The following is a 16,164-nucleotide window of genomic DNA, read 5'->3' as shown; positions in this document are numbered from 1 at the left end:
TCTTTACTCTTTGCACCTGGAAGGTATCTGTACCAGAAGTCAACTCAGATAGCTATTAGTATTACTCAGTACATTTAAAACCAATACAAATAGATGGAATAAACTCAAAAATTGGGAATAAAGTTTGTATATGACCCCTTTGATTAAATGCATTGCTGTAACAAAATCTTTTACATGACAAACGAAACATAGCAGAAAGTGATAAGATGTATCTGTATATATATAAATATATACATATATATATATATATATATATATATATATATATATATATATATATATATATATATATATCAACATGAGGCCTTAGAAAAGTGGAGGTCTGATACTTTCCTCCTAAAAACTGGTGTGTACAGCCTCATTCTGCATACTTGAATTTTTTGCTGCACGAAAACATCTTTTGGAATGTGCATTCATTAGCCACACTATCACGTTATAATGTACACCTTACTGGTATCAGGTTAGACTCCCCTTTGCCTGCAGAGCTGCCTTGACCCGTTAAGGCCCGACCCATGAAAAAATGGTAAGAAAAGGCAAAATTTTTAAATATGAGGTCTTTTTTTGGCCCTGTAACAAAATGTGACAAAAAAATTAGCATTTTTTTAATATTAAAAATATTATATGGTTTTCTGCTTCTGGGTATCTATTAGGGGACAGAAGACAAGTATCAGATTGTGTTCAACAGGATTTTGAGCAAATTTTATACCACAAATTGAAGCAAAATGTCTCAGAAACTGTATGCGACAAATATGTCACGTCAGGCTCTTATGGGTTAATTCTTGGTGGCATAGATTCAACAAGGTGTTGGAAACATTCCTCGGAGATTTTGCTCCATATTGACATGATAGCATCACACAGATACTGCAGATTTGTTGGCTGCACATCCATGATGAGAATCTCCCGTTTCACCACATCTCTAAAGTGCTTGATTGGATTGAGGTGTGGTGACTCTGGAGGCCATTTGTGTACAGTGAACTTATTGTCATGTTCAGGAAACCAGTTTAAGATGATTTTGTGACATAGTGGATTATCCTGCTGGATGTAGCCATCAGAAGATGGTATTCTGCATTGGTTGTAAAGAGTAATTGTTTGAGTTACTGTTGCCTTTTTGTCATCTCTTACCAGTCTGCCCATACTCTTCTGACCTCTAACATCCACAAGACATTTTGTCCCAGACAACTACCACACAAGGGATATTTTCTCTTTTTAAGACCATTCTCTGTAAAAACCTAGAGGTGGTTGTGTGTGAAAATCCCAGTTGTTCAGCAGTTTCTGAAATACTCAGACCAACCTGTCCGGTACCAACAACCATACCTTTATCATGGACCAGATAAAGTCACAATTTTATGTTCTAATTTAGTGTTGCAAATTATTTATATCATGCTTTTTTTCCTTTTATCGTTTTTAGTTCATACACACTGCAGTCACTCGTGTCTATTTCAGTATGTTATTCATTTTGTTTTCATTTATTTTACCCCCACCCCCCACCTCAACCCTGCATTTAAATAAGTGGGTATAGATGATGGATGGATTTAATTTAGCCAACTTTGAAGAACTGCTATGTTTAGGGTTTTAATTCTTAGTTACAGGTGCGGTTGGTCAGTGGGCAGTCATTTATTTGCCATGTTATGGTTTAAGATGGCATATTTACTACCGTGGTGTTTATTTAAAGCGCTGGCTTATACTTGTGTTATCATTTGTACGACTCAAAGGTGTTTTCCTTCCTAGTTTGTTTGACCTGTCCGCTTCTGTGGTTGACTATTTTTTGTTAGTAGTTTGAGTTTGTTTTTTTTTTTTCTTAATAAAGCACATGTTATGCAATAAATAATGTTTAAAATTAAGTGATTGGTTAAAAAGCTCATGTTGCTATATTGTTGTTGGAACCCCTACATTATAGATTCCTATCTTTTTAATAGCACAGCCCCTGTTGTCTTGACTGTTAGCAACACAAATTTATCTGATACTGTATTACTAGAGGGCTTGTTGTCTGCATTCACTCTTTAAATACAGTACTCTTTTCCACATTGGCACTTCAATAGTGTTCAAGGCTAATAATAGGCAGCAGATAAACACAATAAAAATCTCAATTGTGACTGAATGGAGCAACCACATTACTAACCAAATTTTTCTTCCATTTGCTTCTAACATGAAAATAAATTTCCATCAGTAGCACTCAAAATATCATCACAAAGTAACATTTTATTTACCATTGCACTGCTTGTTCCCTATTTCCACCACTAGCACTACAACTCTTTATTGAGCAGTTAATTTCATGGATAAACTAATCAGCACATAGCAATGCAAATTTATATGCTGCACTGGGGGATGTGCTAGAGTTTTGGGGCTGTTTTTATGCATCATGTGAAGTATTTTAGTTAGACAGACTCAACGGATTTTGTGCTGTTGTTGTAGGGTGTCCAATAAAAGTAACTCACTTGACATTTACAAAAACCATCATGCACATGCAAAGCCTTCCATCATCATAATTTTCACGCACTTAGCAGACCTCAGAACAGCTCCGCTTGGGTTAATGTTGCTAAATAAATAGGGCTGATTCAGTCTTTTCCAAAAACATGGTTTGTTTTTACCACCCTAGACTGCTGCTGGAGGAAAGGGTGAATCATAAAGAGCATGATCTAATGTGTGCATGTTTTCATGGTACGGGCTGAACAGGAGAACATGTTGTACCATGCATCTACCCAGAGACAGCTCAAACCCAAAGTGCAGTGACAACAGGCAGCTTTGAGTTCAGGGGTGATGTAAACTTAATAGCTTTTAACACATTGAAATAACTGTTTGAAAATAAATGTTTCTCTGTTAGATTATGGGGGAGTTACAGCAAAGAAATCAATGAGATGATTTACTTTTACTCTCAAAACTTACAGTAACCTTAGAGAAATCAGAGTAAAAAATATTTACTGATCACATGTCATGGCCTATTCAGCTGTCACAAAAAATATAATTTTTTATTTTATTAATTTGTCCAGAGCAATTTCACTGAACATGGTGTGATAAGACCAAAATGGTAAAACTTACCAAATGCACGATGTGGCAACATTTCATTGTCAGTTGCTTTTTCCAGCATCTAGAAAGAAAGTGAATATTTGTGTCACAGTTTGTCAGCATCATGACAGATTAGGGCAAGTATAATATGAGAGTAACTCATCCAGTATATTTTAGAGGAGCATTATGTACTTTTCTGACCTTAAAAATATGTGTTTCTGGTGTGTTTGGATGGCACAGTGACATTTATTATGTACATTCCTGGAGCCGTTGTTGCTCAACAGTGTCCCAAGGCTAAAAAACTACACTTCAATTTTTTTTTTTTTTTTTCCTGGGACTCTGCATTAATTCACAGCTGAATTATACTTTATGCCCCTGCTTCACACCCCAGCAACTGGATATCAACACACTGGCTGTTACATGTATTATGGCTGATTCATTAAAGAAATGCTGGAGGACATTATTGGAGTCAACACTGGACTAACTTTTACTGCCTGGCTCAGGGAAGAGATAAGATGCATGATGGATGCAGAATTGGTCATCATTAGGGGGCACCTCAGAAAAAATCAGCCAAAGTTTATTCATGTTGCTCTAAAACTCTAATAAAATATTATCTTTCTTGTGACTGTTTTATATCAATTGTTGTATGAAACTTTTATTAGCCTATTTCTACACCTGCTGTATTAATCCATGACATTTAGTTTTAACCTCTTTTTGTATGTGGTACATTTTCTAAGTTTGCTGGATTTTTTTCCTGCTTGCATATGTATTCTTAAACCAAAGGGCTTTGTGATCTCATAGCCTTGTTAGTAAGTTAAGCCTTGCTTGTGGGTAGAGGAAACAGAAGTTTCACATTTATCAAAGGACAGCATCTAACAGTAAGTATCTATGCTGTTCTCACAATGAGACATGCATGTGCAATGGTACATGCATGTGTATGTGCACCTTATGCACACACAGGTGAATTTTTGCAGCTGTGTGCTGAATGCATATGTATAGCAGGTTGTTTTGTAAGCATATGCACTGCAAGGGTAGTAAACCGTTTCATAAAAGCTCTTGCGGGCCACCCGTCACTTCCTGGCCTCTTAAATGATAGCGTGCAAGGAAACCACACGCAAGTCACATGGCAGAGCAAGTCTGAGACTTTGTGCATTCAGCCTTAGCTGCACAAATCTCTATTTTAGGTCTGTTGATTACTTTGTGTGCCTGTTTTCTGTTGCAATGTCCTTGACAAAAGACTTCCTGTAAAAGTCACACAGGAACCAAATAAAGAGGAAGAAGATTAAGAGGAAGAAAGTAAAGGAGACGTGATGGACACGTCAGATGAGAACAGCAGTCCAGCCACAGACGCAAATGGTGGTGAGTCTAGTAAATTTTGTTCGTTAAAGTGCTGTAACTTGGCAAAAAGTTTGTACAGAGATATAATAGCTTGAATTTGATTTCAGTGTTGCTTTCTGACTGGAAATACAGTGTAATGGAAAATATTTTAATGCAAATAAAATAGACCTTCACATCAAATCTAACAGTACTGCTGTAGATGTTACTTTGAATTCCATTTACAGTTTTTATTATAAACTGGTGACTAGATATCTGACTTTTGTCATAATTATTTTCTTGTTTTTTTTTCTTCTTTAGCTCATCCGGTACGATGCACTGAAGAAGTTCTTCTCCCTTTCTTCACAGATGAGAGCCTGCAGGCCACCATGGACTCAAAACACCCTCCTGCCTCCCCCAGCATCCTGCCTGCTGTCTCAGAACTTAGACTGGTCCTCTTGGGCAGGAAAGGAACCGGAAAGAGCGCTGCAGGAAACACAATACTGGGAGGAGCAGGAGGGTTCGAGAGCGGGAAGCCAACAGAGGAGTGTGTGAAAAGACGAGCTGATGTCTCAGAGAGAAAAGTCACAGTAGTGGACACACCTGGGTGGGAGTGGTACTACCCACTTAACAGCACCCCCAACTGGGTGAGGAGAGAGACTCTTCGAAGTGTGACACTTTGTCCTCCAGGGCCTCATGCTGTGCTATTGGTTGTACGGGCCTGTGCTTCTGTCACAGACAGCTACATCAGGGAAATAGAGGAGCATCTAGAGCCACTGGGAAAAGAAGTATGGGAACATACCTTGGTGCTGTTCACCAGGGGAGATGAACTGGGCCTGGGAAACATGGAACAGCGAATCCTGGCGAGTGGCTCAGGACTCCAGAGTCTCCTCCAGAAGTGTGGCCACAGATACCATGTTGTGAATAACCTCAGCAAAGGAGATGAGATACAGGTTAAACAGCTGATAAGGAAGCTGGAAGAGATGGTGGCTGGAAAGAAGGATGGCAACCGTCATTTAAGATTGGATAGCAGTGTTCTGTTGGGTCTGGAGGCAGATGGAAAGAGGAGAACCAGGGAGAGGAGAAAGAAACAGAGGCAGATGGAGGCACAGGTGCAGAGAGGGACCATCAAAGCTGCTCTCATGAGTGAGTCCGTCTTATTTTATACTCCAAGTCCACTGGTCCCGTAACCTCTTTGCTATTTTTCTAAACCTCCAACAAATGTCCAGCTCCATAGCTGTATGACCAAACTAATTAACATTGGGTTCTATAGACACTATGAGGATTCAGAAACACAGACTAAGGTATCATTTTTAAAAATTTTATCAAAAATCAGGGTTTTTAACCTCTGTCTCTGTCTCTAACATAACCATTAGTAATGTTGATGACAAACCTTTCAATTAGAAACTTATCAGTACAAGGAATATTAATGTTAGTATTTAATTTTAGTGTGTCAATCTGATTATTTTAAGCTGGAAAATTATTGAAAAAAAAATGGGATGTTTTACAAAGAATGAAACCAACCAGACCAAGCCCACAAATGTTTTCCGCATGAGCTGCTGGAGACAAAGACAGAGGTAAAATAAATGATACGGCTATTATGTAGAACTTTAGAAAATGTAATATGCTGTGAAAATGCTTGTGCTAACTGTAGGTGCAAAACAAAATGTTAAGGTTCCTCCTTTTCACACCTCACCTTGTTTGGCTCTCCGTATGAATATTTGTCCTGAGGTGTGTCCAGCTTTACTTCATAATGTGTAATAGATGCATTTCACATTATGAATGAGTAATCACTGTATATGAAAGTATTCTGTAATAACTAATCCAAACCATGCACTTTGATATATAGATTTGTAACACTAGCGATGTATACATTAATATGTAACCCTAACTGTGGATTTTAAGTACCTACATATAACTAATCATGAGTTACTTTAGCGTGGTGATCTTAAGTTAAATGGGGCTCAGACTCAGGTCTGGCCACCCCTCCTACTTCCATGCTGGTTTTTGGGCGTATCAAAGTGGCAAACATGACTTATGTGGTAGTTTCATGTACTGTATTTCTCTATTCTGACCCTGTAGTGTGAAACAGCTTTATTTTTTGCTGTGCTGGTGTAGATTAATCCGGATCATGATAACTGTGAAAGCCTGAGTAAAGGTAAAGGCAACTTCCCCTCAAATTCTTGGTTATTGAAGACATTTCCGGCCTCATCTGAAAAGCTTTCAGTTGTAACCAGTTGGTGGGAAGTTTCAGTTTGAAAGCATTAAAGGAACATTCACACATGAGTCATTCAGGTCACATGATGTTACTGACTCATTTGATCAATCTCTTGGCCGTTTAAGTCAATGTAATCTTATGTATATTTACCTTTGTAAACAAAACTGTTTTGGTCACAAGAGCCAATGTCTGAACTGTTGTGAAACCAGGAGGAGAGTCAAGGCTGCATTGCAATTGCTCGGAAGGTGAGATCTCCTCTGAGACCATCTCCTGTATTCAGAGATGGTTTCCAGTTTAATATATATGGGTTTCTTAATGCTTCTCTCAAACCATCTGTTTTCTCTGTTCAAAATGTGAACATAACTGTCCTCTAAAGAGTGGTCTTTAGCTTTGACATGCAGATGGTCCCCTGAATCTTGAGCTGTAGATCTGTATCTTATGTGTTGTGCCGTGTGTTTATTAATTGCTTGTTTGGTCTCCTACAGACATGGACAAAATTGTTGGTACCCTTCGGTTAATGAAAGAAACACAATGGTCACAGAAATAACTTAAATCTGGCAAAGGTAACAATAAATAAAAATTATATGAAATTTAACCAATGATAGTCAGACATTGCTTTTCAACCATGCTTCAATAGAATTATTTAAAAAAAATAAACTCATGAAACAGGCCTAGAAAAAAATGATGGTACCATTAACTTAATATTTTGTTGTACAACCTTTTGAGGCAATCACTGCAATCAAAGGATTCCTGTAACTGTCAATGAGACTTCTGCACCTCTCAGCAGGTATTTTGGCCCACTCCTCATAAGCAAACTGCTCCAGTTGTCTCAGGTTTGAAGGGAGCCTTTTCCAGACGGCATGTTTCAGCTCCTTCCAAAGATGCTCTATAGGGTTTAGGTCAAGGCTCATAGAAGGCTACTTTAGAATAGTCCAGTGTTTTCCTCTTAGCCATTCTTGGGTGTTTTTAGCTGTGTTTTGGGTCATTGTCCTGTTGTAAGACTCATGACCTGCAACTGAGACCAAGCTTTCTGACACTGGACAGCACATTTCTCTCTAGAATCCCTTGATAGTCTTGAGATTTCATTGTACCTGCACAGATTCAAGACACCCTGTACCAGATGCAGCAAAACAGCCCCAGAACATAACAGAGCCTTCCCCATGTTTTACAGTAGGGACATGTTCTTTTCTTGATATGCTTCATTTTTCCATCTGTAAACATAGAGCTGATGAGCCTTGGCAAAAAGTTCCATTTTTGTCTCATCTGTCCATAAGACATTCTCCCAGAAGCTTCGTGGCTTGTCAGCATGTTGTTTGGCAAATTCCAATCTGGCTTTTTTATGATTTGTTTTTAACAATGGTGTCCTCCTTGATTGTCTCCAATTAAGTCCACTTTGGCTCAAACAACGATGGATGGTGCGATCTGACACTGATGTTCCTTGAGCTTGAAGTTCACCGTTAATCTCTTTAGAAGTTTTTCTGGGCTCTTTTGTTACCATTCGTATTATCCGTCTCTTTGATTTGTCATCAATTTTCCTCCTGCGGCCACGTCCAGGGAGGTTGGCTACAGTCCCATGGATCTTAAATTTCTGAATAATATGTGCAACTGTAGTCACAGGAACATCAAGCTGCTCGGAGATGGTCTTATAGCCTTTACCTTTAACAAGCTTGTCTGTAATTTTCTTTCTAATATCCTGAGACAATTCTTTCCTTTGCTTTCTCTGGTCCATGTTGAGTGTCGTACACACCATGTCACCTGTGATGCTAATTAGTGGACACACCTTGGATTAACACGTCCCTTTGGTCACATTATTTTCAGTCTTTTCTAGGGGTACCATCATTTTTGTCCAGGCTTGTTTCATAAGTTTATTTTTTTTAAATAATTCTGTTGAAGCATGTCTGGCTTTCATTGGTTAAATTTCATAGAATTTTTATTTATTATTACTTTAAAATTTCTGTGAACATTGTGAGTTTTTCTTTTTTTGTGAGAACAATTTTGTCCACGTCTGTATATAAAGATCTGAGCACTCCTTGTGGCACTGCCTACACCAGGGTGTCCAAAATAAGTCCGCAAGGGGCTGCAGTGCTGCAGGTTTTAGATGTTTCCTGCTGCAGCACACCTGAATCAGATTAATAAGCCAGCGTGATCGGGCAAAACTTGACAACAAGCTTTTGAGGAGAGCCATTTAATCAGTCGGGTGTGTTGGATCAGGGAAACATCTAAAATGTGCAGGAAAACACTTTTTATACAAAAGCAGCACCAAGTGTTTTTGAATATGTATAAAACCATAACACACGCAATTATAAAACATCAAACTTCAATAACACACCTGATCATATTGACACACAGTGCACATATACACCCCCTCATCCCTTTTTGCACAAACATAAACTCTGACTTCTAGTTTCATGTCTCTCTATGATGTGTTTGAAGAGGATCCTTCTGAGCTCCTCTTCTGTCTTCAAGAACCAAAAGAGAGAAGTTCAGTTGCCTTTATTCATGCTCTTTTGATCATGTTTTGTGCAAACCTTTACAGCTTTTGGAACCAGACTGTTTGTGTGTTAGTACTGGCTGATATCCAATAACCACTTTGACAGAGTTATCTTTAAACAAAGGATGCAGCTCCTTACATATTTCATTATTTCATAGTGTGAACAAGAAAGCTGCATCTCCTGAAGTATTAATTGTGTAACTGTGGAGATAAAAGGTCATATCCAAATTACCATGCTGCTGTGCATCTGCTGAAGTCGTTTAGAAATATTCTAGCTGAAGTAAAATTATAAAGTGGAGTTATGATGCTTAACATTGATTTATATCCTTGTTTTTGCCAGATGATGGACCCCAGGGTTCTGAGCTAGATGCACATCATTCATTCTCCAAGGCTCCTCGACGGCTTCCTGAAGTAAGACTGGTTCTACTGGGCGAGCGTGAAACTGGAAAGAGTTCTGCTGGAAATGTCATTCTTGGAAAAACTGGCTTATTCCAAGCAGGGGCTGTAACAGAGGAGTGCATACGTCAGCAGGCAGAGGTGGCCATGCGGCTGGTCACCGTAGTGGACACACCAGGCTGGGAAGCAGGAGTGGATGGTGTTTCACCAGAGAGGGTGAAGAGGGAGATTATCTGTAGTGTAGTTTTGTGCCCTCCTGGGCCTCATGCCCTTCTACTGACTCTGCGGGTGGACACTCTGGTGAGGGCAGGACATGTGAGGGAGCATCTTCAGCTTCTGGGAGAGGGTGTATGGAGACACACAATCTTACTGTTCACACATGGAGATCAGCTTCGAGAAGGGGTCGACATAAAGCAACACATCCAGAGCGGAGGCAAGGACTTACAGTGGCTGCTGGAGAAGTGCAGGGGCAGGTACCATGTTGTCTACGGTGGAGATGGAGGTGGAAGAGCTAGTGGAGGCTCCACCAAGGTCACAGAGCTCCTGGAGAAAGTTGAAAAGATGGCGACGATGAACAGGTGTGAGGCTTTCTCCAGCTTGGTTCAAGAAGTCAGAGATTTGAGTCGGCAAAGGAACGAAAGGTTCAACCAGCGTCTAAAAGAGATGGCCGATAAGATGCTTCGTCAGGAGGCAGAGCTGAAGAAAATGAAAGCGAGGGAGGTGAAGAGCATCCGATGGTTCTTTGATAGAAAGAGGAAGGTGAAATCTCCGGGGAAGGCTGATGTTCAAAAGGAAGAAGAGGAGGATGAGTACAGGAGGATTAGTGAAGCAAAAAATGACATTGGTGACCTAGAGGAGAGGATTCGATGGCTGACAGAAGACAGAGAGAGAGAAATTCAGGATTTGAGTATAGAAAATGAGAGAATCCGTGTGGCACTAAACCAAAGTCAACAAGAAAGGCATGAGGCGATGCTGAACCTGGAGCTAAGAGAGAGAGAGATCGAGGAGCTGAAAGAAAGAACTGACGAGCAGCAGATAAAGCTTCTTGATTTTGAACGTATCTGTGTAGAAACTGAACATAAAAGAAATCAGAGAGAGGACACTATTAGAGCAGAAAAACAAGGATGGAGGAAACACCTAGAGATGATGGAAGAAACTATAGAGCTGCTCAAGAAAGACAAAACAGAGTGGATCGGAAAGGTTGAATCTTTAAAAGTAGAAATGGAGCAGATTAAACGACACAGTGAGTATTCTCTTGAGCAAGAAAAAAACAGAGAAATGACAGAGAGGGAGGAAAAATCAAGAAAAGAGATGGAAATGAAACTGCTGGAAAAAGACAATCAGCAGGAAGAACTGAAAAGGAAAACTTCAGAGGAAACTCAGACGATTCTCAATAATGTGAAACAATGGGAAAAAGACATGGAGAGTAAATCTGAAGAGATGAAACTACAACATCAGAAAGAGATTGAGAGACAAATAAAAGAGAAGGAAAGTCAGATAAAAGATCTAAAACTACAGCATCAAGAGGAGATGGAAAGAAAAACAACTCAGATGCAACAAGAAACTAATAAGAAGTTGAAAGATAAAGAAAATGAAATGGAAGGAATCAAAAAACACTGTGACAATGAAATTAAAAGCATGCAAAGCAAACAGCAAGGAGAGCTTGCAAAGCTGAAAGAGCAGTTTGCAAGAGAAAATGAAGAACAGCTGGAGGCAAAGAAGAGAGAACTAGCAACGGTGGAACAGACATACTTCACTCTAATGGAAGAAGAAATGCAGGAAACTGAAAAAGAGAAGGAGAGGATTCATCTAAAGCACAAAAAAGACATGGAACAAAAAAGTCAACAGGCAGAAAAAGAAGTTGAGGCTTTAAAAGTGAAGCATCAGGAAGAGATGGCAATAAAAATGAGTGAAGTGCTAAAACTGATGGAGGCAAGTAAAGCTGAGCATCAGGAGGAAGTTGATAAAATAGTGAAACAAAAGAAGGAGGATGTTGAAAGTGTCCAACAACAGTTTAATGAAAAAGTGAGCAACTTACAGAAAGAAAGACAAGAAGAGATAGAAGAGCTGAAACAACGGTTTGCCGGAGAAACAGACAAACAACTACAGGATAAACAAAGACAGATAAGAGACTTAGAGGAAAAGCATGCTGCTCAAATAAAAGAGATTAAACTAGAACAAACAAACATGTTGCAAAGACTGCAGCAGAGAGACAAAATGATAGAAGAGTTAAAATGTGAACTTAAGACTACAACTGAGGACAGGGAAACAGAGAAAGTAAGATACGAGAAAGAGACTAAACAAAAGGTGTTGGAAAAGGAGAGGGAGGTCGAGGAGATGAAGCTTAGTGTCAAAGAACTGAAGGAACAAATGCACAAAAAGGAAGAAAAGCACAACAATGACTTAAATAAGATAAAAGCAATGGAGGAAAGTTTAAAAGAGAAAGAAAAAGAAATTGAGGAGCTGAAATCCAATATACAAGAGTTGAAAGAAGAACTAATGAAAAGAGAAGAGAAAGAAAAAGTTTATGTAGATTACAAAAAAGATGTGAATGAAAAACTGGAAGAGAAAGAAAAAGAAATCAGAGTAACAAAAGAGCAAATAAATGAGCTCCAGCAACAGCTGCAGCAGACCAAAGAGGAAAAAGAAAGAGACAACTTAAACTGCAAGAAACAGATGCAGCACATCGTCGAAGAAAAGAGCAGAGAAATAGAAAAGTTAAAGCAGCACATAAAGGATGTGGATGAAATCCTGCAGAGAAAAGAAGAAGAGCGAGGAGAAACTATTCTGAACCAAAAGAAAGAGGCAGAACGACGACTACAGGACACAGAAAGAAAGATGGAGGAGTTGAGGCAACAGCTGTTAAACGACATGGAGAAAAAAGTGAAAGAAAAGGAAACTGAGATTGAAAGTATTAAACAGCAGAACAACTCCAGGGAAACAAAATGGAGAGAAGAGCTGAAGAGGACAGAGGAGAGAGGAACAAACGAAATGAACAAGCTGATTGAAGTCATTGACAAAAAGACCAAAGAAATAACACAAGTGCAAAGTCTTCTTTCACAGAGAGACAGCGAGATTGAGGAGGCTAAAAACTTATGTGCAAACTACAAGACAGAAATAGAGGAGCTGAACGAAAGCAATGAAAAGAAAACCATCAGCATTGCTGAGCTGCAGCAACATCACGAAGACCAAGAGAAGCAATATGAAGAAATGACTGAAAACCTGCAGGAGAAAGAAGAAACTCTGGAGCACCTGCAGCAGAGAGACAGAGAAAACGAGAAGGAGGTCGTCCAACTGAGACTCACCATCGAGCAAACAAAGTCAGAGCTGAAGGAGCTCACCAAGAAGATGGAAAAGGAAATGACCAGCATGATTCAGGAGTACGAGAAGGAGATTGCGAGAAAAAATGAGGATATAGAAGCAACTGCAAAAGAGAGGGACATCGAAATGAAACGCTTAGAGGAAGAAAGCCAGCAAAGTATTTTAGTTGTCACTGAAAAGTACGAAGAAAGTAAAAAGACGGTAAAAGAACTGCAGGAGCAAAACGAGAAGATAAGAAAAGAGGCTGAAAATTTCAGAATGAAGTGTGAGGAACTAAAGGAGAGTGAAGAAGAAAGTAGGGAACATCTAAGAGGATGTGAAGAGAGACTAGAAAGCAAAGAAGCTGCAGCTAAGGAGAGAGATTCAGAAGTTAGGACATTAAAAGAAGCCAACGACAAATTACAAGCAGAGATAGAAATTATGAAAGTGAGAGAAGGTGACAATGAGAGGCAAATAAGTAAATTAAGAGATCATTTTGAGAGAAAGCTGATGGAGACAGAAAAAGAACAAAGACTGAAGGGCGAGGAGATTAATAAGGAATACTTAGAAAGACAAAAGGCTGCAGGAGACAGAGAACAGGCTCTGAGTGAAAACGAAGAACAGCTGAGCAGAAAACGACATGACCTTGATGCAAAAGAGGAGGAACTTATTGAAATGGAGAAAAAGTTGGAAAATAAAGAAAAAGAGCTTCAAAAACTGCAAGCTAGACTAGAGATTAGACTAAAAGAGCAAGAAGAAAAAGACAAGTGTGAGCAAGACGTAAAAATGAAAGCACAGAATATCAAGAAAATGGAGAGCGAGCTAGAGACCTTACTAAAAGCTTTGGAGGGCAAACAGAGAGAGCTGAGTTCTCATGGTCAAGATCTCCAGAAAAAGGTAAAGGGACTGAAAGATCAAGGGAAAGAGCTTAAAGACAGAGAGTACTATTTGAAAAATGAAGAGCAGGAGTTGCTCAATTGGAAATCAAAGCTGCAGATGCAAAATGAACATGTCAACTTTACAACACAGGAGCTGGATGAGATGCGCAGAGACTTGGCTTTGCTGAGGGACGAACTTCACACAAAAGAGAAAACATTAAAGGAGACCCTCAACAAAATGAACAAATGGGAGCAGAACCTGAAAGAGCGAGAGGAAGAGTTGCACAAAAGAGAGCAAAGAAATGCGACCGATGATGACGTTGATGAGGACGACTCCATCTTTCATGACCATCTATCAGCTGCTGCTGACAACTCAGAAGATAACTGCTCTTTGATGTGTGAAGAAGTCAGAGGGAGAAGGGAAAAGGGAAGAGGAAAAGAGTCCGAAGGAGAAGAATGCACAAAAGATTGGGAGGATCAGGGGGTGAAAACAGCTTTGTCAGATGCAATGAGCAATAATTGCCACCTTGAAACACTAAAAGAAATGGAGCTGCCTTTGAGAAATGAAGGGAGAGGAAGAGAAACTATTGAGAGGCTATCTCAGAGTCCTGGAATTGCAAACAACAAAGGCTCTGGGTTGGATTTGAGAGTGATTGTTTTGGGAGAAACATGGTCCTCTCGCTCCCCTGCTGGACTTACTATCTTTGGTGGAGAAGCACCTAAATTTGACAGAGCTAGCTTCAGGTCTTGGAGAGGTCAGATAGCTGGGAGACGCCTCGCTGTCGCAGAACCACTCGGCCTGAAGTGGCGAGACGGGCCTGATCCCGATGGAGCATCACAACGAAAAAGCATCCTGGACAGCTTCTCCTGGTGCCTCCCAGACGCCAACATCGTCCTCCTGCTCATTCCTGCCTTCTTGACCTGCACGCAGAAGTACAGAAGAGCTTTGGAGGAGCACATGAGTTTGCTTGGGGAAGAGTTTTGGAGGCGCACACTAGTACTTTTCACATGGGGGGAAATTTTAGGAGAGAGCCCAGCGCAGCACATCTTGAGAAATGGGGAACTGTTGAGGCTGGTTGAGAGATGTGGAGGCAGGTATCATGTGGTGACCAGCAAAAGAAATAACTCCATGATTGAAGGTTTATTTGAGAAGATGGAGGAAATAGTTTATCAGAACAACAGGAAGTAGATTTTGTTATAGAAATACATTCAAGTTGTGTTTGCCATGTAAATTCAGTTGTTTTTTTTTCTTGCTTGTTTTGTTATTTGTGTTCATCTGAATATATATAAATAAATTTTAAGGTGAAATCTTTCACATCTTAATTCCTGGAATCTGTATTTTCTGCTTCTTTGGATGTCAAGTCTAAACAGGAATAAAACAGCTAACAAAGTCCCAAAGATGAAGTCACAAGCTGAAACAGTCACATGTAATCTTGACTATTTATATTTTAATTATATATTTGAAATTGCTTACTGCAGTGGTACCCAAACTTTTTGAGCTACGACCCCTAAGAAAGGCTGGAAAACTGTCAAAATCGTCATAAATAAGGAAGATAAAATGGTTTTTGTCTGTGACAAGGCACCGACATCCCCAAAATTAGCTTCTCTTGCAGAGATAAAGTCAAAGTCATATTTTTAATATAAAAATAAAGATAAGATGCTAATTTCAAAGATTTATCTCTTCATTAATGGTTTATTTTGACAGCCCAGCAAATCTCAAATTTGCTATATATTTTTTAGAAACATCTGGTGACCTTTTGAAATGATCTCACAACCCCCATGCAGGTCCCGACCCCCAGTTTGAGAACCACTAGCTTACTGTATAACTGTGAAATAAATGTAGTGGTATAAAGATTTTTACCCCTGTCAAGTACAAAAAATTCTACTTAAGTACACATAATTGACATCTTGCTTGCTGAATGATTGATAAAGGTTCATAAGTCATTTATTACTCCCAGAAAACCCTGAATAAGCAGCAAATCAGCATGACTCCTCAGACAAGCCTTATCTGACCTGCAAGATCCCCACCTCTGTTCATGATTTTGTCCACAAGATGGGGACCTTGTGTCAATGTAGAGCCTACTCCCCACACACCAAAGGTATCACTGCTGAAAGTCACAAATGATAAGGCATCGATGGTGAAAGTATAATGAAGCTAGTCAAAAATGCTTTAATCACTTTTTCTTTTCCTTTTTTTGGGGGGCAGCTTTCTGTGTAATGGTTAGCTTTAAGAGTACACAAAGCCTGAGTAGCAGACTCGTGCTTCATCTTGACTTCAGGCATTTCACGTGAAACCGTCTCGCAATTATAACCCCAGGGAGCCTCTAGCACGCTGAGAGGACCCCTGCTTTGACAAGTAAATTATGAGTCTTGATGAGAGGAGCAAGGCTTTCTCAGAATGCAATTTTTGACAGCCGGGAAAATGCGGGTGGATACACAACAACTTCCATCAACTGTGGAGCCAGATACAACATCCAAAAACATTTGTGTGCAATCATCAGGCTAATAATTATGGAGTGTGAGTGCTGGTCTGAATCTAACATGGCAACAGTAGGGTTTTTTCC

The 16,164-nt window shown here is 39.6% G+C and overlaps 1 protein-coding gene across 2 annotated transcripts; it reads left to right on the top strand.

Moving 5' to 3' along the window:
• Positions 1-4,160: 4,160 nt before the first annotated feature.
• Positions 4,161-14,912, top strand: si:dkey-185m8.2 (trichohyalin). 2 transcript variants are annotated; one of them, XM_041984961.1, is made up of 3 exons: positions 4,161-4,362; positions 4,687-5,463; positions 9,367-14,912. In XM_041984961.1, exons 1-3 carry the CDS (start codon positions 4,314-4,316, stop codon positions 14,787-14,789), a joined length of 6,249 nt encoding a protein of 2,082 aa, XP_041840895.1. In that variant the 5' UTR covers positions 4,161-4,313; the 3' UTR covers positions 14,790-14,912. The 2 variants fall into 2 exon arrangements, with proteins under 2 accessions (XP_041840895.1, XP_041840894.1); XM_041984960.1 differs by having other exon boundaries at positions 4,639-5,463.
• Positions 14,913-16,164: the final 1,252 nt, after the last annotated feature.

The sequence above is a fragment of the Melanotaenia boesemani genome, chromosome 5 (assembly GCF_017639745.1).
Source record: "Melanotaenia boesemani isolate fMelBoe1 chromosome 5, fMelBoe1.pri, whole genome shotgun sequence".
Classification (NCBI taxonomy): domain Eukaryota; kingdom Metazoa; phylum Chordata; class Actinopteri; order Atheriniformes; family Melanotaeniidae; genus Melanotaenia; species Melanotaenia boesemani.
Note: the sequence above shows the minus strand (reverse complement) of the source record. Positions and strands in the feature narration are given on the sequence as shown.

Bases quoted from the DNA above. Each gene is read 5' to 3' on its own strand.
- si:dkey-185m8.2 (XM_041984960.1), top strand. From the start codon at position 4,314: ATGGACACGTCAGATGAGAACAGCAGTCCAGCCACAGACGCAAATGGT. The intron at 4,363-4,638 runs GTGAGTCTAGTA...TTTCTTCTTTAG, and splicing joins AGCCACAGACGCAAATGGTG to CTCATCCGGTACGATGCACT. The intron at 5,464-9,366 runs GTGAGTCCGTCT...TGTTTTTGCCAG, and splicing joins CATCAAAGCTGCTCTCATGA to ATGATGGACCCCAGGGTTCT.